General features: G+C 35.6%; 1 protein-coding gene across 4 annotated transcripts; it reads right to left on the bottom strand.

Moving 5' to 3' along the window:
- On the bottom strand, window positions 1-26,392 carry LOC137396245 (uridine diphosphate glucose pyrophosphatase NUDT14-like). 4 transcript variants are annotated; one of them, XM_068082430.1, is made up of 6 exons: window positions 26,178-26,272; window positions 13,183-13,250; window positions 12,442-12,485; window positions 11,948-12,012; window positions 9,300-9,519; window positions 1-2,128 (listed from the first exon to the last, which is right to left on the bottom strand). In XM_068082430.1, exons 2-6 carry the CDS (start codon window positions 13,204-13,206, stop codon window positions 1,792-1,794), a joined length of 690 nt encoding a protein of 229 aa, XP_067938531.1. In that variant the 5' UTR covers window positions 13,207-13,250; window positions 26,178-26,272; the 3' UTR covers window positions 1-1,791. The 4 variants fall into 4 exon arrangements, with proteins under 4 accessions (XP_067938531.1, XP_067938530.1, XP_067938532.1 ...); XM_068082429.1 differs by lacking the exon at window positions 13,183-13,250 and having other exon boundaries at window positions 26,178-26,392; XM_068082431.1 differs by lacking the exon at window positions 13,183-13,250 and having other exon boundaries at window positions 26,090-26,178.
- Window positions 26,393-26,471: the final 79 nt, after the last annotated feature.

Raw genomic sequence — 26,471 nt, 5'->3', positions numbered from 1 at the left:
TGAGAAACAAGTCCATTTATTAAATTTTCTAGTGACAATCAGCGTCAGTCTAGCTGGTGAAATATTAAAAAACAAAATAAATGATCATGAGGATATCACACGCAAAACAAAACAACTTGTGACGACTGCTGAAGAGATGAGGACAAGAAATGCTTATAAACCAATGTCTGTACGTCACTCTTTTACAAGATACAAATAATTAAAAATCATATCAGCGAGATAATAGAATTGGCTATATTTAAAGATTTAGCAATTTTTTAACATAAATATGCTATCTATATATATCCAGCTATCTAGAGACAACAATAGTAATAATAATATCCACAGAAATGAACAACCCTGAATACAGATTCCATGAATTTGCTCAAAAAGAAAATAAAATATAGATGGCTACATCCGTGTAAGTTATGGTAGTGAAAAGTACATATTCCTTCTAAATAACTCTTTATGTACGTCTTAAACCATAACTGCCACATACAACTTTTATTGTATTTACTAGGTAAATCAGACACGCTGATTTCGATTTTGTACTCAAAATAAAGATTGGTCCACTAACTTTCAGAATATTGAAGGCTTTTTTACAGCATTTTAATATCGGTCTCGAAAACAACAAGATAGGAACGGAAGTTAGGAATGTTTAGACCAACTTAGAATAATATAGATGGATGTTTTAAAAGCCATTATTATTTAAATTCAGCCTTAAAAAATAATTTCAGTCTTATATGAAAGGTAAATAAGCTATGTAACATTGCATATTTAAAAATGAGCTCAAAAAAGCGCAATAAAAACGCTAGCTTGTGATAAAATCGCGCTTTTTTGAGCTCATTTTTCTCGCCGTTCAGCCTATTTAAACATCATGTAACAAGCTATGAGCATTTTTAAATAGTTTATATACCTTTCATAAAAGACAGATTATTTTACAGACTGGATTTAGTTAATAATGGGTTTTAAGACACCCATCTCTATTATTCTAAATCAAACTAAACATCCTTAACTTCCGTTCCTGAAAAAGCTAGGTTTCGCCACATATTTCGGGGCGGAGCATGTTATGTCGATTGTGTTGCTTTAGAGACAGATATTGAAACGCTTTAAAAAAGCCTTAATGACTTTGAAGGTTAGTGAACCAATCTTTATTTTGAGTACAAAATCGGAATCGGCGTGTCTGATTTACTTAGAAATTACGATAAAAATTGTACGTGACAGTTATGGTTTAAGCTCCAGATAGTTCATTCACCAAGACTCAAGTCTTCATAATAGTCAAGACAATCGCAAGAACTTGGGTGGTCTCGAGGTATTCCCTAGCTGTGCAGAGTGAATTTTACATTCAATATAATATTCTAGCTGATAGTGCAAAAGCATTAAGCAAACCACTCCATTATGATATTAAAGATAAACTTTCACAAGATTTTGGTAAATTTCATCAGCAAGTATCGGTATTTTTCTATCACTGGCGATTGTTATTGATGTTTGAGGCGATCTGACTGCAAGGATGTTTCAAGATTAAAATCGACAAAACATGATTGCGGTTAAAAAGGTCAGACCGAGAAAAAGTGTGATTATGACGTCTGTAGTTGCAAAGAGACCAACAGAATAAAATTGTATAATGCTGCCACTTGAACGCAATAGCCAATATTAACTATAACAATAATAGCAACTAGTGATGTCATTTCAGACCTATTTTTCGTGTGACTGCTTTAAATTAGCTAAAATTTTGTGTGAGCTCATCTTTAAAGCGTAATAGAAAGCACTTACAAAGGTATATTAATGAATGGCACGAAATGTTACATATGACTATGTGAGAAGCCGCCATATAGCAAGAGATGTGAGCACGGCCACCAAACTGATACCTGACGATATCAATCCAATCTCAAGCGTATTTCTATAAAAGACTTCAACAATTCGAGGTCGATACCGCTCTTTGAGAAACCACATGATAGCGAAGGCAAAGCCTGAAGCTTTAGACAGGTTTTCATCAAACACGACATCCCTTAGGCGAGCCAACGGTACTTCAACTGTTTCTATCATCTCGAGCTCGCTTGGATTACCTCCTCCCATTGTATCCCTCATAGCCTCAGTAACTTCAGTGTAGAAAAGGGTTTGTTCAGAACCGGTAGTTCCAAGACCTGTTCTACAAGTGAGTCCAAAATAATTCCAACATATAACAAATGAGAAATAAACAGTGGAGACTGGCAGAAAATTCAACAGGAAGCACCTTGAAACTTGCGAGCTCTAGCTCCTTCATGATATTCGTTTTTGTATCTTTAAACGGTTCATCTGGTATTCTTTAACAGAAACATTGACTGTAGCCTCTAAAACCTCGTCATCAACTTTAAATTTTATTAGCCAGTAATCCACCGCCAGCTGAAATAACGGATGAAAACTTAGGCTATTAAGTTGCTTATTGTATATAGGCTATGCGTAGTGTTTAATAAAAGTGGCCAATTAATCTCCATATAAATTTAATTTCAAATATGATTAAATTGAGATGGAAAATGAAATGGTTAATTGGTGCTAAGCTTTGCACAGTTTCAAAGGGTCACTTACACCAAATTTTAAAAGATTTTATTAGAAAGTATAAATATTTTTCTATCATTTGAGATTTTGTTCAAATGATGTTTGAGGCGATCTGACTGTTTTAATCTTGAACAACCATTTCAAGATTAAAATTGAAAAAACTTGATTGAGGTTAAAAGACTGAAAAGAAAAAAAGCTCTCTAAAAATGACATCGATAGTTGAACTTCCTGTTTGTCCCTCTCGTTATGACATCGGCTATTACATTTATATCGCAGTGTTACAGGAGACGCGACACACTGCGACTTATCTACATTTATATCTATTGACATATATTCTTTTTTGGCTCATAATAGTTTGAATAAATCTGCAAACATAGCCTCAAATACATTGCTAAAAACGTTTTCAATTATTCAAAGAAAGGTTGGTTAAAATTTGTCCCATTGTTTTCCTCAAAATGCTGTGTAAACATGGCCCTCTACTTTTCAACCTTTCCTCTATAGTGGCGGTCAATTGGAGGTGGCATTCAAATAGGCGGTGTATTTTTCAAAAAATGGCTGTCTATTTTTCAAAAATAGCTTGTCAGAATTTTTGGAATATAAATTCAGCCCTATTACGAGCGAAGCGAATGTTGCTTTTTTTTTGGTGAAGCGATATTAAATCTTTTAGATGCAATAAATCTGCTCATTTACCTCCAACTTGTCAAAGATCTCTTAATCATTGTGCATCGAGAAACATAGGCCTAATATAATCAAGAAATGGCTCTACTAGTTGATATCTATAGGTCTACTAGTTGGTATCTATAGCTCTACTAGTTGATATCTATAGCTCTACTAGTTGATATCTATTGCTCTACTAGTTGATATCTATTGCTCTACTAGTTGATATCTATTGCTCTACTAGTTGATATTTATTGCTCAACTAGTTGATATCTATAGCTCTACTAGTTGATATCTATTGCTCTACTAGTTGATATCTATTGCTCTACTAGTTGATATCTATTGCTCTACTAGTTGATATTTATTGCTCAACTAGTTGATATCTATAGCTCTACTAGTTGATATCTATTGCTCTACTAGTTGATATCTATTGCTCTACTAGTTGATATTTATTGCTCAACTAGTTGATATCTATAGCTCTACTAGTTGATATCTATTGCTCAACTAGTTGATATCTATTGCTCTACTAGTTGATATTTATTGCTCAACTAGTTGATATCTATTGCTCTACTAGTTGATATCTATTGCTCTACTAGTTGATATCTATTGCTCTACTAGTTGATATCTATAGCTCTACTAGTTGATATCTATTGCTCTACTAGTTGATATCTATAGCTCTACTAGTTGATATCTATTGCTCAACTAGTTGATATCTATTGCTCTACTAGTTGATATCTATAGCTCTACTAGTTGATATCTATTGCTCTACTAGTTGATATCTATTGCTCTACTAGTTGATATCTATAGCTCTACTAGTTGATATATATTGCTCAACTAGTTGATATCTATTGCTCTACTAGTTGATATCTATTGCTCTACTAGTTGATATATATTGCTCTACTAGTTGATATATATTGCTCTACTAGTTGATATCTATTGCTTGCAATTGACATGCGATGATATTATAATAGCCTGTGCCCTTCTTTGCAATTTGTTGACATTTTCAATTTTTACTATTTTATTTTAAACTTGAAAACCAATCTTCATTTTATATCTATAATTAACATTGCTGAATAAAAGCTCATTGCACTCACTGATATGTTTGCTACAGTTTGCAACCAAAACTGGAGTTTTCTAAGCGCCATAGAAGTGGAGTTATGAGCATCGATCCATTGTAAGCCGTGTTAAGATAGCCACAAGGATGCTATTAAATAACAAGCTATAAATCTACATATTTATAAGTTATACAATAATAATCTATCAAATGATACAAATATATATATATATATATATATTTATGAACAAGTGACATAAACGAACCATACTTATATTACACGCAGAAACAAAGATTTACGTTTTTAAAAGTTGACTTGCAACAAATTTCACATTAAAGTTATTTGGTATCAAAAGATTCACCATGTCTTACTCTGCTGTGCTGTAGGTGCAAAATATGTGGAAATGTGATTACAAGCTCTTAAAAGCTCAAAAACGAACAGTTAATCGCAGCCAACTTAGAAACGCCATAGATTGGAATTTCTTTACAAAACGGCTCAAATGGGACTTAGTTGAACACGATGGTTTTCTGTTTACACTTTCATGCAACCTCATTCGTCGAAATATTTTTACAAATATACTTCACGCATTCAACGAAACCATGTCTATTGTCATTATGCGTCTATTTCATCATCATGCTGTCACTTTGAGCACCGATATCTCAAAACCTACCATAAAAATTTGTTTAATTTTTAAACCTTAGCTCAAAGGAGTGCATACCATCCTCTGATAACCATGAGGAACTTGTTGGTCACCTGTGATAATCAAAAAATGTTGCATAAATTGTTCGCGCTATTTAGCAAGAAGTATGGGTCACATGATCAGATTACGACTAGATGATGAGACAAGTCGAAAAGCAACTGTAAAGTGGTGAGCATCTATATTTGACACGGGCTTTTCAGTAGAACCCAAACTTTTCATCATAAACTAGTGCTATGAGACGTTTTATATTGAGCCTTTTATTTCACGTGATGACATCACGTGTCAAAACAATAACCATGACATTTGAGTACGTCATTGAAATAAAGAGATTCCAAACTACGGCGTTTTTGTGATGGCTGCAATTATCTGTTCGTTTTGAGCTTTCAAGAGCTTGTAATCCCATTTCCACATATTTTGCTCCTACAGCACAGCAGAGTAAAACAGGGTGAACCTTTTGATACCAAATAATTGCAATGTGAATTTTGTTGCAAGTAAATCCATAGAGCTATCTCCCCTTAGAGTGATAACAGTGCCTTCAACAACACGAGTGTTTCCGGTGCCAACAAGGAGCGTTTAGGCCACGCCCCTTTTTTGTGCTAGTCAACCGTAGTGATTGACTAGATCAATAACATCAGCCATGAGAATGGTTAAACAAGGATCATGAATTTTCACAGTAAGATAGTAATTAATGCTCATATTAAAAAATGATGATTATAGTTTATCACTCTAATATATGCTTATTATTTAAAGCAATTCAAAACCTACATGACTTGCAAAGGCACTGAATAAATAGTGTTAAGTGAGTTAATGCAATCAGTTACTCTCACATAAGATAGTCATACTGGGGTTGTATTACATTGGTGTGATGGGAAGCTAATCGACTGCCATCAACTGAAAGTATTGACATTGTATGGTGATAGAGCGATTCATTGACACCACAGTCCACAAAAAGCCCTTGCATGTAATATTATATTTCATTACATATCAATCAAATACATAGACTAGCTTAAAGCAAAGATGTCCACTAGTTAGTGGATATCCTTGCTTAATGTAAAAAAGCAAAAAGTTTGAACGTTTGAGTGGCAAATGTTGTTATATGTTAAATAATTATACTTAATTATACTAAATTATAATTATATAAAAATAAAATAGACTTTTTTATTACTTTATTTATTTATTAAATAATTTTTTATTGTAATCATAGCTAAACAGATTATATTTAGCCATTACTTGCGAGCTATTTTACATTTAAACACATTTACAGTTTTATTTTTCTTCCTAATATATTTCAACAAAAGACTTCTTTCATGATATGAAATTTAAAAGTTGTAGTTGTTTGCAAAAGCTTGAAAACCTTTACAGTTGTTTTCTTTTTCCTCTTAATTCATTTGAACTGCTAAAAATATTTTCTCATGATATGAAGTTTAAAAGTTAGAATGGTAAATGTTATATAAAAATAAATTTTCTGTCCAAAGACTTTTTTATTACTCGGACAACGCCGGGCAGTACAGCTCATAGTTGATGGCAGTCGATTGGCTTCCCATCACACAAATTTAATACAACCCCAGTATGGCTATCTATTTTATATATGAGTAACTGATTGCATTAACTCACTTACTTAACACTATCTATTTCAGTATCTTTGCAAGTCATGTAGGTATGGAATTGCTTTAAATAATAAGCATATATTAGAGTAATAAACTATAATCATCATTTCTTTAATATGAGCAATAATTAATATCTTAACTGTGTAAATTCATGATCATTGTTTAACCATTCTCATGGCTGATGTTATTGATCTAGTTCATCACTACGATTGACTAGCACAAAAAAGAGGCGTGGCCCAAACGCTCCTTGTTGGCACCGAAAAAGCCCGTGTTGTTACCAGTCTAGGTGAAGATAACTCTATGAGTAAACCTTTAAAACAAAAGTATTTCCATTGTTTGCACGGATAGCTGCATTCTGATTGTTGCTTTCGATAGAACAAACATATTCTAGTTGTCCAATACCTTCCACAATATCTTCTGACCTAAACTCTTCTTCTGCACTGCTGAACTAATCGATATTAGCGACCAAGCAATTCTTTGGCAGAGCATAACTTTCACACGCTGCAATTAGCATTAATGCAACGCATAAAAGTTTGCTCGCTAAATGCAACCTTTGGTCCAAAACTTGCAAACCAGTTTTCATATGCATGTCCTTGGAAGTATTAGGAATGCGTTAAACAAGGAACCACTATTAGCCTGACAGCAATTATTTCTATAGCGTTGCTTTGAAAGTTGATTTACCATCATAAATTGAAGCCGGTCTTTTATATATGTAGGCTACTTAAAAGTAGAAAGACCGCGTTAAACAGAGAACTACTACTAGCCTGAGACCGTTATTGATTATTTCTATGGTGTTGCTTTCAAAGTTTTAATGAAAAAAATGAAAAGCTTTGGAATTGAACAACGACAGAATTGATTGTTATTGAAGTAAACGATTCATTATTAATCCAATTTTGTGGACACTTCTCTACTGATCACTTGTTATTATGGGCTCATAAAAATCAAAGATAGTCAAAGGGGCCGTCAAATGGAGGTGGCGTTTAATTGGGGAGTGGTGGTGTATTTTTCAACCTTTCTCTCAGGGTGGTGGCGTTCAAATAGAGATGGCACTCAATTGGAGGTTTTACGATAAATACCAAAGCTTGATGAGACGGTAAGTACCAGATCTTGACGAGACCGTAAGTACCAGATCTTGACGAGACCGTAAGTACCAGATCTTGACGAGACGGTAAGTACCAGATCTTGACGAGACCGTAAGTACCAGATCTTGACGAGACCGTAAGTACCAGATCTTGACGAGACCGTAAGTACCAGATCTTGACGAGACCGTAAGTACCAGATCTTGACGAGACCGTAAGTACCAGATCTTGACGAGACGGTAAGTACCAGATCTTGACGAGACGGTAAGTACCAGATCTTGACGAGACCGTAAGTACCAGATCTTGACGAGACGGTAAGTACCAGATCTTGACGAGACCGTAAGTACCAGATCTTGACAAGACCGTAAGTACCAGATCTTGACGAGACCGTAAGTACCAGATCTTGACGAGACCGTAAGTACCAGATCTTGACGAGACCGTAAGTACCAGATCTTGACGAGACCGTATATTCATCACTTATAAACAATGTGCACAACTACTGACATTGTTTTTGGAGAAGTCCGGCCGCTTCTTTTTCTTCTGAGCATTTTAACTGTAATCAAGTTCTACGGACTTCAATCTTGAAGCATTTTGGCAGATTAACTGAAACAACAAGCAAAATCTCCAATGATAGAAAAATATCTATACTTTTTGATAATATCTTGAAATTTGACAACGGTAACATTTTAATGGATCATGTATGAGAGAACTTTACACCTTCCAGTTACATGCAAGCAAAAACTAACATGGGCACGAAGAAAACCAATCAAATTAACATGGGCACGTAGAAAACCAATCAAATTAACATGGGCACGTAGTAGAAAACCAATCAAATTAACACGGGCACGTAGAAAACCAAGCAATTTAACATGGGCACGTAAAAAACCAATCCAATTAACATGGGCACGTAGAAAACCGATCAAATTAACATGGGCACGTAGAAAACCAATCAAATTAACATGGGCACGTAGAAAACCAATAAAATTCAAGCAATAATAACATGACTAGATGAACGACAGAACGCACAACCTGGTCATAGCCTGATGCTTACAACTTTTGAAAGTTGTAAGCATCAGGCTATGACCAGGTTGTGCTTAGCTGTTTGGCATACGATGTTTGGCTATGACCAAACACATATTTGGTTGAACTATTTCAACCAATGATGCACAGAAACCCTTCAAGCCACATTTGTAGAGAACATGTAAGGCGAAAACCAACTGATTCTTTGATAAAACAATAGTCATAAATTACAATGTTAATTGGCTTCAAGTCATCAGAATCTCTTTCAAAGAGCGTGAAAATGTCTGAGATATATCCATAATTCTACCACATAATCCTACCACATAATCCCACCACATAATCCTACCACATAATCCCACCACATAATCCCATCACATAATCCCACCACATAATCCTACCACAGAATCCTACCCCATAATCCTATCACATAATCCCATCAAATAATCCTACCACATAATCCTACCACAGTTGCTGAAACTTTAGCAAACTCAGTTACATCTAATGGACTGCTAGATATAGCACAACTTGCTATTCACAGGATGCACCCTCATCTTGGCAGCGAAGCTACAGTTCAGAGCAGAACTTAAGTTGCCTCAAGCATAATCGGTTAGCAATAATAACTCAAGTGTGGGAGAAAAGCCAAAATTAAGTTATAAAAATGACCAACCGGAACACAGCAACTTTTTTCATTTGCTCGCACGGCACTTTGAAACCGCATTCTTCGTGCACCTCCTCAGCAGCAATCTCCTCGAGAGACTTATCCTTATCGACGATTCCTGCACAGAGCTCTAACGTAAAACCAAGATCAGTATCTCCGTCTATAGCTGTACCAACAGGAGGCACAATCATTCCATCCTTGACCTTGTAAGCTCTGTTGAAGAAAACGGCTGCAAATTGAAAACCATATTCAGATGAATCCAATGAACTATATAAATTAGATTGGTTTTCTATGCTCGATGTTAACATCACCGTCAATAAAATTACAAAGAGGTCTAGAAAACAAGGTACAATGCTGATTAAAATGCATTTGAATGCAACACCAAACTCCTGGTTCCATGTTTAAAGAACTTTCATGGCTCCAAGATTTTACAGAATTCCCAGTGGTTCAATCCATAGCCGCAAGTTTCAAACCACGCGTTTAACCTTTGCGCTATACAGCCCTTAACATCATATACTGTATGCACACGAACAAGGTGCAAAAGTGCACGCCAAATGTGCACTTTTGATTATTAACTAATATTACCTTTTGCATTTGTCATTATTTAAAATTGTTTAAAAACTAAGTTTGCTACTATTAACTATTTTTTTAATTTGTAATTTTTAAATGTGGCACTTTTAATTTCCAATGTGCATTACACCTCTATTTTCAAATTGTCATAAGGTCCGCTTGCTAAATCAGTAAAGGCTAATATTTTTCACATGGACAATTGTATTATCTCAAGTAGGAATAGCCTCTACATTCTCTCTCCGTTCGATCAGACAAAATACCAGACAAAGACAGTCCGATATCTCATTTTTACATTTATATCGAGAGGTACACACATACACGCACGCACACACACACATTTCTATGCACAAACTGTCATTATTAATTCAACATATTTTGGACTTTATTTTGTTTTCTCAGTTCATATTAATTGTATTATTGCCAAAACATCTTTTATTGTAATCGTAGCAGAACGGACTTAATTTAGCCATTACTTGCTAATTATTTCCAATTTACATTTAAACACTTTATTAGTTGTTTTATTTTGTTTCTTAATTTATTTGACCTGCCCGAAACATTGTCCTCATGATATGAAGTTACAGTTGTTTAACAATGTTTGGAAATCTTTACAGTTGTTTCATCGTTTTTCTTAATTCTTCCTAAACTTTCTTAATCGTTCTTAATTTATTTAAACTGCACAAAACACTTTTCTCTCGATATGAAATTTGAAAGTTAGAATGGTACCTGTTGTTATATGTTAAATAAAAAATTTCCTATGCAAAGATATTTATTACCCGGGCAATGCCAGGGATTCATCTAGTGAATGTGTCGCATCACTAGATGAATGTGATGCTACACATCACTAGTCTCACTACACATCGACGTCTCATGATTGTATAGCATCCCTCTGGTGGCGCCATCATTGTATATATAGAAATAACCTCTAATGATTGTATATATAGAAATAACCTTTAATATCTAATGATTGTATATATAGAAATAACCTTTAACGTCTAATGATTGTATATATAGAAATAACCTCTAATGTCTAATGATTGTATATACAGAAATAACCTCTAATGTCTAATGATTGTATGTATAGAAATAACCTCTAATGTCTAATGGTTGTACATGTATAGAAATAACCTCTTATGTCTAATGGTTGTGTAGAACCATGTGAACACCCTATGGTTTCACAAGCATACAGAACCCCTACGGTCCTATGATTGCACAGAGCTCGTATGGTCTCATTGTTGCACAAAACTCTTGCGGTTCCATGGTTGCACAGAGACTATGTGGTTCCACGATTGTGTAGAACCCCAGTGATCTCATGGTCAGATGGAACCCCCTTAAGCCCGATGATTTCACAAACCCCAGTGGCCCCATGATCGTATAGAACCCTTTGTAGTCTTATGATTGTACAAACCCCAGCCGCCCCATGATTGTATAGAACCCTTTGTAGTCTTATGATTGTACAAACCCCAGCAGCCCCATGATCGTATAGAACCCTTTGTAGTCTTATGATTGTACAATCCCCAGTGGTCCCATAGTTGTACAGAACTTCTGTGATTTCAAATCTTGAACACAACTCATAGGGTCTCAAGACTGCAGAACTGCTGTGAACTCACAGTTGAACACAGGTCCTCAGTGCTCATAGTTGCAAAGAAGATTATTGATCTAATTTTTGTATAGAGCTCTTGTACCCCATAATTAAGCAACACTCCTGCAGCCAAATGGTTTTACAGAGGCATCCTGGTATCCGTTTGTCAGAAGGTTGTACAGAGCTTCTGCGGTCTCATGTCAGAAAAAGATTATGCCCTGATGGTTAAAAACAATATTCAAACCACAAGGTCAATAAATTTGACCCTGTTTTGTGAAAATATAAAATAAATTTGTGAAAATAAAAATAGCCAAGATGGCCACATGAGGTCAGTCAAATATTTTGAGTCCAGCCACAGCAGAATATGTAAGATAATTGTTTACAAATAAAGTTGGCAATCCAACAGTCACAAATAAAAATGTAACAAAATTAACATTGCTGAAAGAAGTCAAAAGTTATAATTAAAATCATTAGACCATTTTAAGGTACCTGAATGAGAATGACTCACCCGGTCGGAACTGGCGGACGAACAGCATGGAATCTCTTTCCACATGATGAATAAGGATGGCTACGCTGAAAGAAAAACAAGAGATAGAATACTTAAACTAACGATTGTAAAAGAGCCAAATGATTGGCAACAAAAGTAATCAGAAACTACATAAAACAGGAGATGGCTACAAGATGGATGCATATAAAATTATAGAACAAAGAAATCGCACATTATGAATTGATCCTTGACAACTATAGTTTATTCTAGCAACAATTACACAACTGAAAAAATCACCACATTGGCAAATCTCAAAACAGTAAAACAACATTTGGTAATTGTGATTGAAAAATAACTGATCCACACATTTTATGTTTACAAGAGCAATGCTAAAGGTGTTGCTTAAAAAGTTATTTTAAATGATATAAACTTGATAACTATAGTGCTAAGAGACACAATCACCAGTTAGGAAAAATAACATCATTAATAGCCAAAGACATAATGTTAACTCATACCTGTCATGTGACTTCATTAAATCCCACTTTTTCTGTTTTCCATCCTATAATAAGCATTGGAAAATAAAAACAAAAAAACAAGTTTTGATTGAATGACTGATGGACAGCAACCGTAAAACCATTATTTGATTATTAGAAGTGAAACGCACATAAAAAGCTGCGCATTATTTTTCAACTAGCTTGTCAGAATGTTGGAAAGATAAGTTTAACCCTTTTACGGACAAAGCGATGCTAATGTCGCCTATATTTTGCACTCTCCTTCATGTAGTACATAAAAGACATTAATCAGCAATTTTGCTCAACTGTTTTTTATAGACATGGGAGTATTAGACCAAGTTAAACAAGCAACTACTTGATCATAACATATTAGATGGACACAGTTATTAATAACATATTAGATGGACACAGTTATTAATAACATATTAGATGGACACAGTTATTAATAACATATTAGATGGACACAGTTATTAATAACATATTAGATGGACACAGTTATTAATAACATATTAGATGGACACAGTTATTAATAACATATTAGATGGACACAGTTATTAATCATTTTGCAGGTGTTACTTTCAATGTTTTAAAGAACCATAAAGCTTTGGTGTTAGAAAGTGGACTTCAATACGCCATTACAATGGCTTCTATGACCTTGTATGGTGTTCCTGAAAAATATTTTCATCGTTCACCAAACCTTGTTCAAGTATTGAGGTCAGATTGTAAACCACATAATGGACAAACCTGAAGACAATAGGTGGGATCCATAATTCCGATAATTGTAACGATTGATTTTCTTAGGTAAACCGCCACTAAAACCAGGGTAACCACTACAGCAACAACAAATTAATTGCTACCGATGCAACCGACTCATTATTATATGATATTTAGACACTTTTTTACTGATCACTTTCTATTATTCGTAACGATCAAAGAATGTCAAATTGGCATTCAAATAGACGTGACGTTTAATCAAAGGATAGCGCTGTATTCTTAAACCCTTCAAATTTCATGGCGTCCTGTTACAGGTGGGTTCAAATAAAGAAGGCGTTCAAATAGAGGTTTTACGGTAACTTGTGATAAATTAGTATATAATTAAACCGGGTTTGACATGAGATGAAAAGCTGTTTACAGATTATTAGATTTTTGCAAGGAAAGGGTTGTCTGAAACGAAACAAAGTATAGGCTTGCAGCACTTATTTCAGTTCTCCCCAAAAGAAACACATTTTGGCCAAATTGGTGAAGTATAAGTAAATGTTTTCGGCATGTATGATTAGTTATTCATGTCTGTTATCAGCGTGATGTTGTTGAGGGCCTCAAATACTAACGTAAATTTGATGCTCAAATTTGGTAGCAACCATCAGCGGCTAAATTTTGAAACATATTAAGGCCTTCGGCAGATAATAGCAACAGGTAGTTTAACTGAACTGTGGAGAGAGAGATGAGCTAAATGTTGGTTTGAATGATCAAGTAGTTAGTTTGAATGATCAAGTAGTTAGTTTGAATGACCAAGTAGTTAGTTTGAATGACCAAGTAGTTAGTTTGAATGACCAAGTAGTTAGTTTGAATGACCAAGTAGTTAGTTTGAATGACCAAATAGTTAGTTTGAATGACCAAGTAGTTAGTTTGAATAACCGAGGAGTTAGTTTGAATGACCAAGTAGTTAGTTTGAATGACCAAGTAGTTAGTTTGAATGACCAAGTAGTTAGTTTGAATGACCAAATAGTTAGTTTGAATGACCAAGTAGTTAGTTTGAATGACCAAGTAGTTAGTTTGAATGACCAAGTAGTTAGTTTGAATGACCAATGAGTTAGTTTGAATGACCAAGCAAACAATTGTATTATGCAGCAGTTCTCTATAGAGCTCATTTGCCAAATTCAACAAATTCAGTTGAGGCTTCAAAAACACAGCAAATATTATTACCTAAAGTATTACCTAATGCATTATATTTGACCCAATGGAATTCTTTGATTGGCTACTAAATTCGCTAGCAAATTGACTCACTACGTAAATAATTCAGGAACCTCAAATGTTTCGTCTCAAGCAACCCACTGATACTTTATATGTTCTTAGCTATATGCGCTTTATATGTGCTTATCACCGTAAATCCTTGTGTATAAGCCGCTACCATGTATAGGTCGCACCCTAAACCTTGAAAGTTGTTTTCAAGCAGGTATGCAGCGTTTATGAGCTGCATCCGGCATCTTTCCATTAAATAACACACTTAATGTAAAATCTGTATTTGAACGCCACCTCTAGTTGAGCACCACTATGGGAGAAAGGTTGAAAAATAGAGCATCATCCTATGATTGAACATAACTTCTATTTGACCGATACTATGTGATATTCTTGATCTTTATGAACCCATAATAAGAAGTGATCAATAGAAGTGACCACAAAATCATACTAATAATGAATAGATTACATCAATAATAACTATTTCATTTGTTGTTTCTACTCGTATCGAAGTACGTTTTCCAACTCCAAGTCTTTACAGTTTTTTCGTTAAAACTTTGAATGCAACACCATAGAAATAATGAATAACTGTATCAGGCTAATAGTAGTTCCTTTTTTAGAAAAAAAACTTTGCGCTTTTACGATGGAATCTGTGCTGCTACATATTTTGAGGCTATTTTGATTACACGCGATTTCTTTTTATTCGTGCAAGATGTGTATACGTAAGTGAATTCAGAAATGCAAGACGTGAAAGTTTCACACTGCTAAAATTGTTTGGATGCTAATATCAACCAGTTCAGTTGTGCAGAAGAGAAGTTGAGGTCAGAAGACATAGCGTAAGGTATTGAACAGCTAGAAGAATATGAAATGGCTCCAAACGAAAACAATCATAACGCAACTGACCGAGCATACGCTGCTAATATTTTTGTTTTAAAAATGTTAATTTTTGCATGTATTATAAATATGGTTGGTCTATGTCACTGTTTATGAATACATATTTGTAGCATTTGATAGATTATTATTATTGTATTGTGTAACTTGAAAATTTGCAAATTTATAGCATATTATTTGATAGCATCATTGCGATACTATGAACTCGGCTTGCAGTGGATTGACACTCGTAACCACATAAAGAGATTGCACATAAAGAGCCAGTTTTTGCTGCAGACTGTAGCAAACATATCAATGAGTGCAATAAGCTGTTATGCAACAATGTTAAATATAGTTTTAAAAATATGCCTTCAGATTCAGAATGAAATGAAAAACTTGAAAGCTCCAACAAATTCCTATACAGGCTATAAGATCATTGTAGGTTAATTGCAATCAATAAATATCAACTGGTATCAGCTTTACCGTGCATATGTATTCAGAAATCTACGACAAGTTGGAGGTAGGTTAGCAAATTTCTTCCACCTAAAGGCTTAATGTCGCTCTACCCGAAGGTGAGTGCAAACTATGGGCGACGTTTGATTCACCTGTCGAAGGATTAAACTTGTTTTCTCAATATTCTGATGAGATGTTTCAAAAATACAACGCCACCCTTGATTCGAACGTCTTGTTTGTATGAAGGAAACAAGTACTGTATTTTGTCCTTTAGGAGTAATAAAACAAAACACAATAACCTTTAAGGTGATTTAGGCTACTAGATTATACATGTAGCTATAAAAACTATTTTTACTCTATGCAGCCATGTTACTCCATGTTAACAATCTGACTCAACACTTATTCTACTGTCAGCCCAATTTCAGCCAGAATAAACTTTTAATTCACTCATGGACATTTATTAAAGGTACTGATGTTTGTTCTCCTTAACATTGAAGATCATGTCAGTTCATATTTGTTGCTTTAATCTCCCAGCAGCCTGATTTGTAGTTAAGTGCAATGTGTGACACCTCTCCTATAAACTGACTATTGCATGAAAATCACAACTTAAATTTCAAAAAGGTCACAGCATACCAAACAGCAGACTAATCTAGCAAGTAATAGTGTGCGAAATGGCCGTAATTTTATGGAACTTTCAACTCACAAGAGTAACTCAGGAGATTTGACTAGTTACCATAAAAAGGGTTTGAAGTTGTTTCGAAATGAATTTCTAATAGTTTAAGATGTTTCCATGCGAAAGTGACTAAAATCATGTAGAGATCCACAACTTTTTCATAGTTTAGACCAGTGGTTCCCAACTGGTGGTCCATGGACCCCTAGGGGTCCACAGGAGGTTTTGAGGGGGTCCACAGGAGGTTTTGAGGGGGTCCACAGGAGGTTTTGAGGGGGTCCACAGGAGGTTTTGAGGGGGTCCACAGAAGGTTTTGAGGGGGTCCACAGGAGGTTTTGAGGGGGTCCACAGGCTGTTGCCAGTATTGTTTTTTCTAGCTAGTTATTAATAGCTATTCCTGTCTTATAGTGGTTGGATCAATGATATAAACCCTAAAAGAATAGGCGAAGACTATCATATGGGCGGGGTTTAATGATCAAGCTCTGTTGGGATTGTGCTAGCCTGGGTTTCGAGGCTAAATCAAATCTCGCGGGGTGGTCACGTTGCCTTGTTAGGTTTTTGGGTCTAGACTTTTATCACTTATGTGCTTCAATCTCTGGATAGTAACTGATTTCTGGTTAGTAGTACAAAACAGCAAAACCTGAAACCAGCAAACATGTAATTCTCTCTCTCCCTCTTCAATTTCAGCGACATATATATATCGCTGAAATATACTAAGATTCATGGAAAATAAAACATTTCAACTTACCTATTTCTACCAATTTTAAGATTTGTAGGGAGTCTTAGTATATGCTAAATATTAAATATAATTTACCAAAAATCACCCGAACAACAGCCTTTTTCCCTAATTTTTAATTAATATTTCGCCACCTCTAATATAAAAGGATAAAATCTTTCGTCGTTGTCACATTGTTTGCCAATAAGATGGGACAGTGGGCAAAGATGTGCAGTGTAGTTTTCATACTCAAAATCTAAATCTAAAACCAAATTTGGGTGATTTCACTATGGCGACTATTAATATCATGAATGCTTGTTAATGGCAGCTGACTGATCGTAACTGTGACAGCATTTGGCAACTATATTTATTTAACAACAAAATGAAACCAGCAGATTGGTAAAATAACCACCATTGTTCATAAAAGTTGTAAATTATAAAAGTTGTAAAGTTATTTTGACTTTGATCACGTGATCAATAGCTTATGGTAATTTAATTTTACTAAGCAGTGAGAGAACAAAGACAGTGGTAGCATGACAATGCATAATGGGTATTTCAAATTTTAAGCTGTTCTATGTTGTTATGTACATGTATATAATTTTAAAACATTTTTAGCATGGCCAGCAAAACAAGAAAATATGACAATCCATATTTAGACTATGGGTTTACCTGTTTAACAACAAAATGTAAAGAAGAGAAACCTCAGTATGTGATCTGTCATAAAGTAATGACTAACGACTCCATGAAGCCTGCTAAGATAAAATTACATCTAAGTTCCCAACACCCTGATTTAGTGAATCATGACAGAACATTGTTTGAACGACAGGAAACATCCTTGAAGATGAGGCTTTCTTCTGATTAAGCTTTTCAGGTAGCCCAGGACAACATGGTTGAAGCATCATATGCAGTTGCATTAAAAATTGCAAAACATAAAAAAAACCTCATACAATTGGGGAGCAGCTAATTAAGCCCTGTGCTCAGTAGATGGTGGAGCTCGTGCTTGGTAAAGTGGCCGAAAGAGAAATATCTGTGATATCATTGTCAAATAACACTATTCAAAGGCGAATAACCGAATGGATGAAAACATCAAGAAACAGTTGGTAGAGGAAATTGGAACGGCACCTTTTAGATTGTTTTCTTTTCAACTTGATGAGTTAACATATGTGGAATCATGTGCTCAGTTGTTGGCCTTTGTTAAATATGTCAACAATGGAAACATCAAAGAGGAGTTCTTTTTCTGCAGTGCACTCAAAACAACTACACGAGCCTCTGACGTTCTTGACAAAGTTTCACAATTCTTCGAGACTGAAAAGCTGTCATGGGGAAACTTATGCGGCTGCTGCACAGATGGCGCTCCATCAATGTTAGGATTTAGCTCTGACTTCCAAGCAAGAATGACACAGCTAGTTTTAGATGTCAAAGACGTACATTGTATGATACACAGACAAGCTTTGGCTGCTAAAACCCTTTTTGAATAATTCTCAGCAATCCTAAATTAGGTAATTCGCATAGTAAACTATATCAAAGGCAGGTCCCTGAGGCCTAAATTCTAGATTGTTTAAAGAAATATGCGAAGATATGGAAGCAGAGCATCAAGTTCTTTTATATCACACAAATGTTTGTTGGCTTTCCAAAGGAAACGTAGCTGCAAGGACATTCAAACTACGAGAAGAAATTAACGTCTTTTGTGAACAGAACAACAGAGCAGAATTCAAAACATGGCCAAAGGATGAAGTTTGGCTGCTTAATCTGGCCTACTCGACGGACATATCAGACCAAATTAACAAACTTAATTGCCAGATGCAAGGAAGAAACGCAAACATAGTCAAGTTCACCAATGCCTTGAAAGCATTCCTATGCAAACTTGAATTATGGAAGAAAAAGTTAGCTCAAGGTAATTTTCTGTTTGAATCGCTTTCCTTGATTCTAGTGCCCAAAGATATCAAGCCTATTTCAATGCCTGAATCATTACAACAAAGTAATATTATATCTCACTTAGATTCTTTGGAGTCAGAGTTTCAGCACTATTATTCTGAGATGTGTGAATCAGAACTGAGCCTTGTCAGAAATCCTTTCCGCTGTTTTGCTGAAAGCGTGCCTGATGAGCTGCAGGCAGAACTTATATATTTGCAGCATGAATCATCTGCCAAAGATGTTTATGAAGATAAAACCATTGAAGAATTTTGGCCTTCCATGATTCATTCATGTCCACAGACAGCCAAACACTCCCTTCGAACTCTGCTTCCATTTGTGTCTACATACTTATGCGAGTTCGCTTTCTCCACCATTGTTGTTCTCAAATCGAAACAACGAAACCGACTAAGACTTGAAGACGACATGCGATGCGCTTTGTCAGCCAAAGATTTCTCCAAAGAATGGAAATTTGGTGAAAAACAAGAAGTACAATCCATCCCACTAAAAAACTGACTACTGAAAATTACAAGTCAAAGCAATTTAGTATAGCACCGCTTTTATAAGAAAATAAATAGAAACATGTCAAATCTACTGACTCTTATATTATTCTAATTTATAATGTACGCCAATTTACAATGCATTGTTATAAACACCTTATATTATGAGGTTTATAAAGGGTCCATGACTTTTAGATAAGGAGCTCAGGGGGTCCATGGCTCCAAGGTAGTTGGGAACCACTGGTTTAGACGGTACAATGAACATACTCACTTTATAGTTTAAAAGGTCTAATGAACATAACGGTTTTCTAAAAAAAAATCAAATAACAAGCTGTGAAATTATAAACAAAACAAAAAAAAAACTGAGAAGTATGACTACGACCTGGTTGATGGGTTTGAGATGAAAACAAAGCTCAAACTGCCAGTTTTTCTCTTTCAAATGATTTGTTTTAGTGGCAGGTGTTCATAGCCATGCATAGGAAGGTCAACAAACTTTGGCTAATGAAATTTTCATACTCATGGTAAATAAACACTTATAGGCAATGCGTTACAATGTTCTCTAATCACAATATGGACAAGAAGTTTTTTGAAAGGCACTCAACTCGATGAAATGTGAGAAAATGAGACACTGAAAGCAACTATAAAAGCTACAATGGATTTGTCAAATATTAACCTCGTGCAGGAATGACTAGGCTGGGAAAAAACCTCGCTTGTAAACTGGTCTAGGTGTCCAAATTTTCAAGTAAAGATTATCCCGCCAGCTAATTTTATGTAATTCAATACATTACCATATCTTCCGCTTGGTTTGAGGGGATGGGGGATTTATTTCAAAAAGGTTAAGCTGTGAAAAGCCAAATCTTCTTGGCAAATGAAAACACCTAAAGCAAAAATCGGTGTAAAACCTGCACTAAAATAAGCACCGTAGGCGCTCCTACAACATAAATAATCCGTTCCAGGAACGTTTACGTTATGCTAAGTTATAAGAGCAGTAAAATACATGCAAATTGCTGTTCCTAGATCTTTCTACACTTACCTCCTCTGGTGATCCAAAAAGGAAAAAACTTGACTTGACTTTTTTAATTAGTGGGATGTACCGTAACTGCAGTATTATTGGTTTGCATTGACAACTTTGTTCCTTTTTCTGATCAATCTCACTGGTTTTATAGACCATACTTGTACGAATTTTACAATAAGTTGATGGGGAACGCACATCTTCGACGTTCATTTACATTTATTTGTTTATTTTTTCTAGACAACAGAATTTTGTATTCTGCAAAATAAAACTAATAACCAATACTTTTACTACAAAAACAGCAGTACTACCTGTTCATCATCTATCTGTATGCAGGGATCAAGGTTGGGATGAAAGATAACTTTCGACGATACTCTAACTAGTGATATTCATTTTCTGTTTTGTCGACTTATCGAGGATGTCTTAACTAGAAGACTTAACTAGAATGTCGCTAACATTGTATACATATATATAATATACATAACGCTACACGCACGCTGTTTTTTGCAGTGCGACAAGATAGATTAACGCTCAAATTGAATTTGAGATCACACCAGACTCGGCACTTTACGTTATATGGAATTTTTTACGTAGAATGAAGCAAAAACGTCACATAATTTTTTTACGTTATGTAGAGTTTACGTTATAGGAGCGTCTACTGTACGGATAATCAACACTAGCCAGTTCGGATCAAACCCATACTACAATTTTCTCAAAAAGACAAAGCTGGCATGCTTGGGTTAGGGAATAGTCAGATCTCCACCAGATAGTACATGCAATATAATTTTTGTAAATTGCGCAAAATAAGAACATCACTACAAAACAAACATAAGTTAGTGAACAAGGCTTTTTGTTCTGCATGACTTCAGGTGACCTACCAAAATGGTGTTTGACTAAAATCCTTAGCATCATCAATATTGAAGATGCAATGATATGAATACACTTATCCAAAATCTTATAGCTAATGATATAGGATGCAAAAAGAAATGCCTGTTCTTATGAATCATGAAATAGTAATGAACCATCAGTAGTTGAAACATTTTTCGAAAGACAAAATGTTCAGAGTGTGTAGTTTTTCCGAGTGCCATGCATTAGCTGTTTGACACTTTTAGGCATTATGAACCAAAACTTCTAACATTGTTGGCTAGAATAAAAAAGAAAGTCAAAAACTGGGTTTCGGCACATTTTCTCTTAGATGAGCACACTCTTGTCAGTAAAGAAGCAACATTTGCAGCACAAATCTAGAGTCTGGTCAGTAATGAAGCAATGTTTGTTTACAGCAGCAACTCTAGAGCAAGATGCCAATTTAAATGATAAAATAACAAAAGCAACAGTGACAAAAGTAGAGTGGCGACTAGGCCTGGTAGCCTATTCAAACCTCCTCACGAGGAGTTGCCTTTCTAAAGTCCTGTTACTTTAAAAAAGACAACAAAAGAAGACTTTAGAAATGCTGCTTCTAGAGGAAGTTAACTTAGAATACAATGCAAATGACATTCAGTAAAAAAAGTGTTGCTACTGCAAATAAGTTGAATGTTGGAGCTACATAGACAGCACAGAAAGAACTGGTGTTTTGTCACTAATGTGAAGAGAGCCGCTGGTCTCCTTTACTGTTTCAAACGAATCAGTACTACCGAGTGCAAAGCAATAAGACAAATATGTATTTGAATAATATATATGAAATAGATAAATGTACGGCGTTGCCCAGGTAATAAGTCTTTGTTGATCAAAAGATTATTTCTATTTACCATAAAACAACAGTTACCATTCTAACTTTCAAACTTCATATCATGAGAAATGTTTTTTGTACAGATTAAATAAAATGAGAGAAAAATAAGACAACTGCAAAGGTTTTCAAACTTTGTCAAAAAACTTTGACTTTCAAACTTCACATCATGAAAAGAATCTTGTGCAGGTCAAATAAGTTAAGAAACAAAACAGCTATAAAAACGCTTAAATGTAAATGTGAAATAATTGGCAAGTAATAGCTACATTGAGTCTGTTTTGTTACGATTACAATAAAAGATGATTAGGTAATCATACAATAATATGAACTGAAAAAGAAACTTCCAGCAGAAGCCATCCATCAAAACTTTAAATACCTTGGCACCTCTCGATGCTGGTACCTCTCGATACTGGTACCTCTCGATACTGATACCTCTCGATACTGATACCTCTCGATACTGATACCTCTCGATACTGGTACCTCTCGATACTGGTACCTCTCGATACTGGTACCTCTCGATACTGATACAAATGTAAAAATAAGATATTAGACTGTGTTTGTCTGACTGAATAAGAGAGAATGGAGAGAGATGTAGAGGCTATTCCTATTTGAGATAATACGATTGTCTGCATGAAAAGTATTAGTCCTTACCGATTTAGCAATTTAACCTTATGAAAAACTGGAAATAGAAGTTCACAAAAAAGCAACATGTTTCATAGAGTCCATAGAGTTTCAATTAGTACGTCATTTAGCGGGTGCAATCGAGAAAAGGGTATACGGTGCATCATAAGAGCAGTATAATCGTAGGAACAGCGTGGCTTGGTGGCTAAATGCATGGATGGAAACTCGCCGTTGCGATCTTTACGAGTTCAAACCCAGCAGAATGCAAGCTTTTAATTCCCTTTTGGCTCCTCAACAGCAGCCGAGCCTCAGTCCTGTCATCGACCTTAGAGTCGGCTAGGCAGACGGCCTTGGTCTCGGCACTCTTTTGCCATACTAAGATATAAAAAAAACTATTGAAACCTATCATGATAGCCCGCTATTAGAAACAGTCACGAGGCCCTACTAAAGCGACTTGACTTTGAGCAATAAATGCTAGGATCTTTGCTTTATTTAGGATAGTACTTGCTGTATTACGATGGTCATTCAGAGATAGGGTGCTGCGCAGAAATGTGCTTATCAAAGCAATTTGTCATTTTTGTGAATCGGCGTAATTAATTTTTAAATTATATTTCATCGTAAACAGTTGCATAGCCAATTAAAGGGATAAGTATGGGCCTCACCAAAACTATAATAAAACAGATATTAAAAACTTATACACATACTGTGAAAATATGCTGTATGAGCAAATAGCACAGAGCTCAGTTACGGTAGCTAAAAGTAAAACATTTATAGCTTGAGGTGAAATAAAATAGGCATGAATGTTATTCAAAACTTTCTAGTAAATCGACTAAAGTAGCATTGCATATATAACTGCAAGCTGTGGCTGAGCTTAATGCTGCTTTACCGGGGTAGATCCATCAAAGTGACAAGAGGTTTGCTTAGGGTTGCCAGATGAATAAACAAAAAATACAGGACATATTGTGGCTGATGGTGAGTTCTGTATTTGAAAGTGTATAGCATCTTGTATAGAGTTATATGGTAATTGCATGGTATGATGACATGATATATATACTAATATAATAATGACATACATGCATATAATGCTGTAGGGTAATGTATATTAGACCTTACTTAGTATGCATTGCCTCTTCTCTTCAATCTTACTCACAATATTCTGTTGATTGTCTACATTTCTTTAGCAATGATGCATCATGTTTTAATGCAGCAGCATAAAATGCTTTGCAGTCTATTTTCATACAGCATGCCACTTGCAGCTCTGATTTTATAAGTAAAGTTGATGCTCTGTTTTTTTCTTTTGTCCATTTGGCTGTCATGAGCGAAAAAAACATGTTCTAGGCCGGCATTGCTGGTTGGTATGGAGAATATATATGATAAAAGCTTAGTTGTTTCAGGCAATAGTGGTGTGCTATTCAAGATGTAACTCCACTTCTCAGCTGGGGAGCTTAAGGACTTGATGTTATCCCAAGGAATTCTTCTGATACTGCTATGCTCCTCATACAATACATCCTCATCCACATGGCTTAGATTGAAATCATTCTTTAAGTCAAGCATGTGTTGGTAGCCTAAGATGCCTTATACCAGTGCAAAATGAATTGCTTTGTACGAATAAGAGTCCTCTGGGTCCTTTAGGGTCTTATTAAAAATCCAATAAAACAGATTGAATGTCATCTCAGCATCACTGAAAAAATTCTTTTGGTTTCCTTTATTAGTAGCATCACTCGCAATACAAAATGGCAGCAATCCATCTCTTGGTTTTGCACAGCTGCACATACACTGTATGGTGCCAACACATTCTTGACAATATCCTCAGCCGCTGTTTGTTCGCAAGATATCTGCTTTGCAACAACATTCTTAGAGTATATAACCTTATCAAGTTTTATATCACAGTCCAATGAATTATAACTCAAACTATGTTTCACTGTGTGAAATACTTTGGTAAGCTCAGCAGCAGTTATTTGACTTTGCTTAGAGCTTTCTTTAGAAGCAAAAACAGACAACGGCTGATTATCTTAGTTGAGCTTACACTTCTCTTATGGTACTTGGTTGCTTCATGTTGTTTAAGGTCTGCTGCTCCTCCGGATGCAACGGAGAAGTCTTTGTTGCCTGCAGCGCGCTTTGTATTTATCTCTGCTTACTGACCTTATCCACGTGAATTTCTCTTCCCATGTTTTGCTATTTACTGTCAAGCGCTTGGATTACTTTGGCGAAGTATTGCGACGATCTTCAGCTGTCAAAGAACTTGCCTTAGACATGCTGATTGATGAACTCCCGAATTTATTGTAGGCCGTGGCTGAAAATTTCATATTTCGCTGGGACTTTCTTGAATCAGTGGGGTGGGGAATTTCCCTTCTATTCATTGCCAACTCCACAATAGATAAAAGAGAAATTCTCCACTAATTACAGCTGTTTGTTTGGCTATTGTTATATGGATAGATACCTATATTATATACCCTATCTATCAATCATCGATGGTTATCATTAGCCTATATAATATTCCAGTCGGCTCAATAGCCAATACAGCTGTAATCGTTGTTGTACATGTATTACGTGTACATGCATTTATAGAAGATAGTTTACAGATAAAAACAATGCTCACTTGAAACTCAAATAAAGGACAGTTAGGGTCAAATACAGGACACAGACAAAAACAGGACAATCCTGTCAACAGGCCTGCCAACTCTCACGCATTGGGCGTGAGAAACACACAACTGCACCATGCCTCACGCAATTGCCCCTTTTACCCAAGCAAACCTGTTTTTTGTCCCAATCTTCAAGTAGCCATATGGAGTTATATTATCTTTCGCTGTGGTGTTTATACACGCTATGAAAATTTACCCCACTTATCAAATCCTCGCATGTTCATTGCCCCCAAAATAGACTCTCACTCATTTCCCCACTCTAGAATTGGCAAGCCTGCCTGTCAAATACAGGACATCTGGCGACCCTAGGCAGGCCTGCCAACCCAAGAGTGGGGCAATGCTTGAGATTTGGTTTTGGGGCAATTAATGTGTCGATGATAGTATATATAAAACTGGAAATTGGGGCAAAAATCTCACGCATTTTCATTTTTTCTTTGGGGTGATTGCGTGAGTCTCACGCCCAATGCGTGAGAGTTGGCAGATATGACCCTAGGTTTGCTACCAGGCTGATGTACATCATTGATTGTTTCACTGCAGCCAACCAAATAAAATAATATAAATATTGAAATTAAACTAACATGACTTTATCCCACTTTTTGACAGACGTCAAAACAGCTACGCACATGTAGTGTTTCCGTGCATATGAAGGGAGTCGACTTAGTTTACCTGATTATATGACAATCGGAAAGGACGTATGTATTGCGAATTGATACATTCTTGTACGACAACCTTTTCTATCGAATACATTAGTGTTGCGACTCTTGTCATTAATGATGAAAACTAGGTGAACGTAACCCGAAAACGTTATCGGCGCCACAAGAAGCTAGTGTAGCGCTTCCGTTGAGTAGCGAAAGACCGCCCCGCCGTTATTGCGCTTTCGGCAGCCATTATAGCACACGAAGGCGACTTTCAAAAGCGATGACGCAAATTAACCGGACAAATCGATAGACTAAATTCTCA

The sequence above is a fragment of the Watersipora subatra genome, chromosome 5 (genome assembly GCF_963576615.1).
Source record: "Watersipora subatra chromosome 5, tzWatSuba1.1, whole genome shotgun sequence".
NCBI classification, from domain to species: domain Eukaryota; kingdom Metazoa; phylum Bryozoa; class Gymnolaemata; order Cheilostomatida; family Watersiporidae; genus Watersipora; species Watersipora subatra.
Note: the sequence above shows the minus strand (reverse complement) of the source record. Positions and strands in the feature narration are given on the sequence as shown.

What these genes read in the sequence shown, in the direction of transcription:
- LOC137396245 (XM_068082429.1), bottom strand. Translation starts at nt 26,279, where the DNA reads ATGACAAGAGTCGCAACACTAATGTATTCGATAGAAAAGGTTGTCGTA. An exon ending in TTAATGAAGTCACATGACAG is followed by an intron (nt 12,013 to 12,441) that starts GTATGAGTTAAC and finishes TTTTTCTTTCAG; the next exon opens with CGTAGCCATCCTTATTCATC. An exon ending in AAAAAAGTTGCTGTGTTCCG is followed by an intron (nt 2,129 to 9,299) that starts GTTGGTCATTTT and finishes ACTCACTTGTAG; the next exon opens with AACAGGTCTTGGAACTACCG.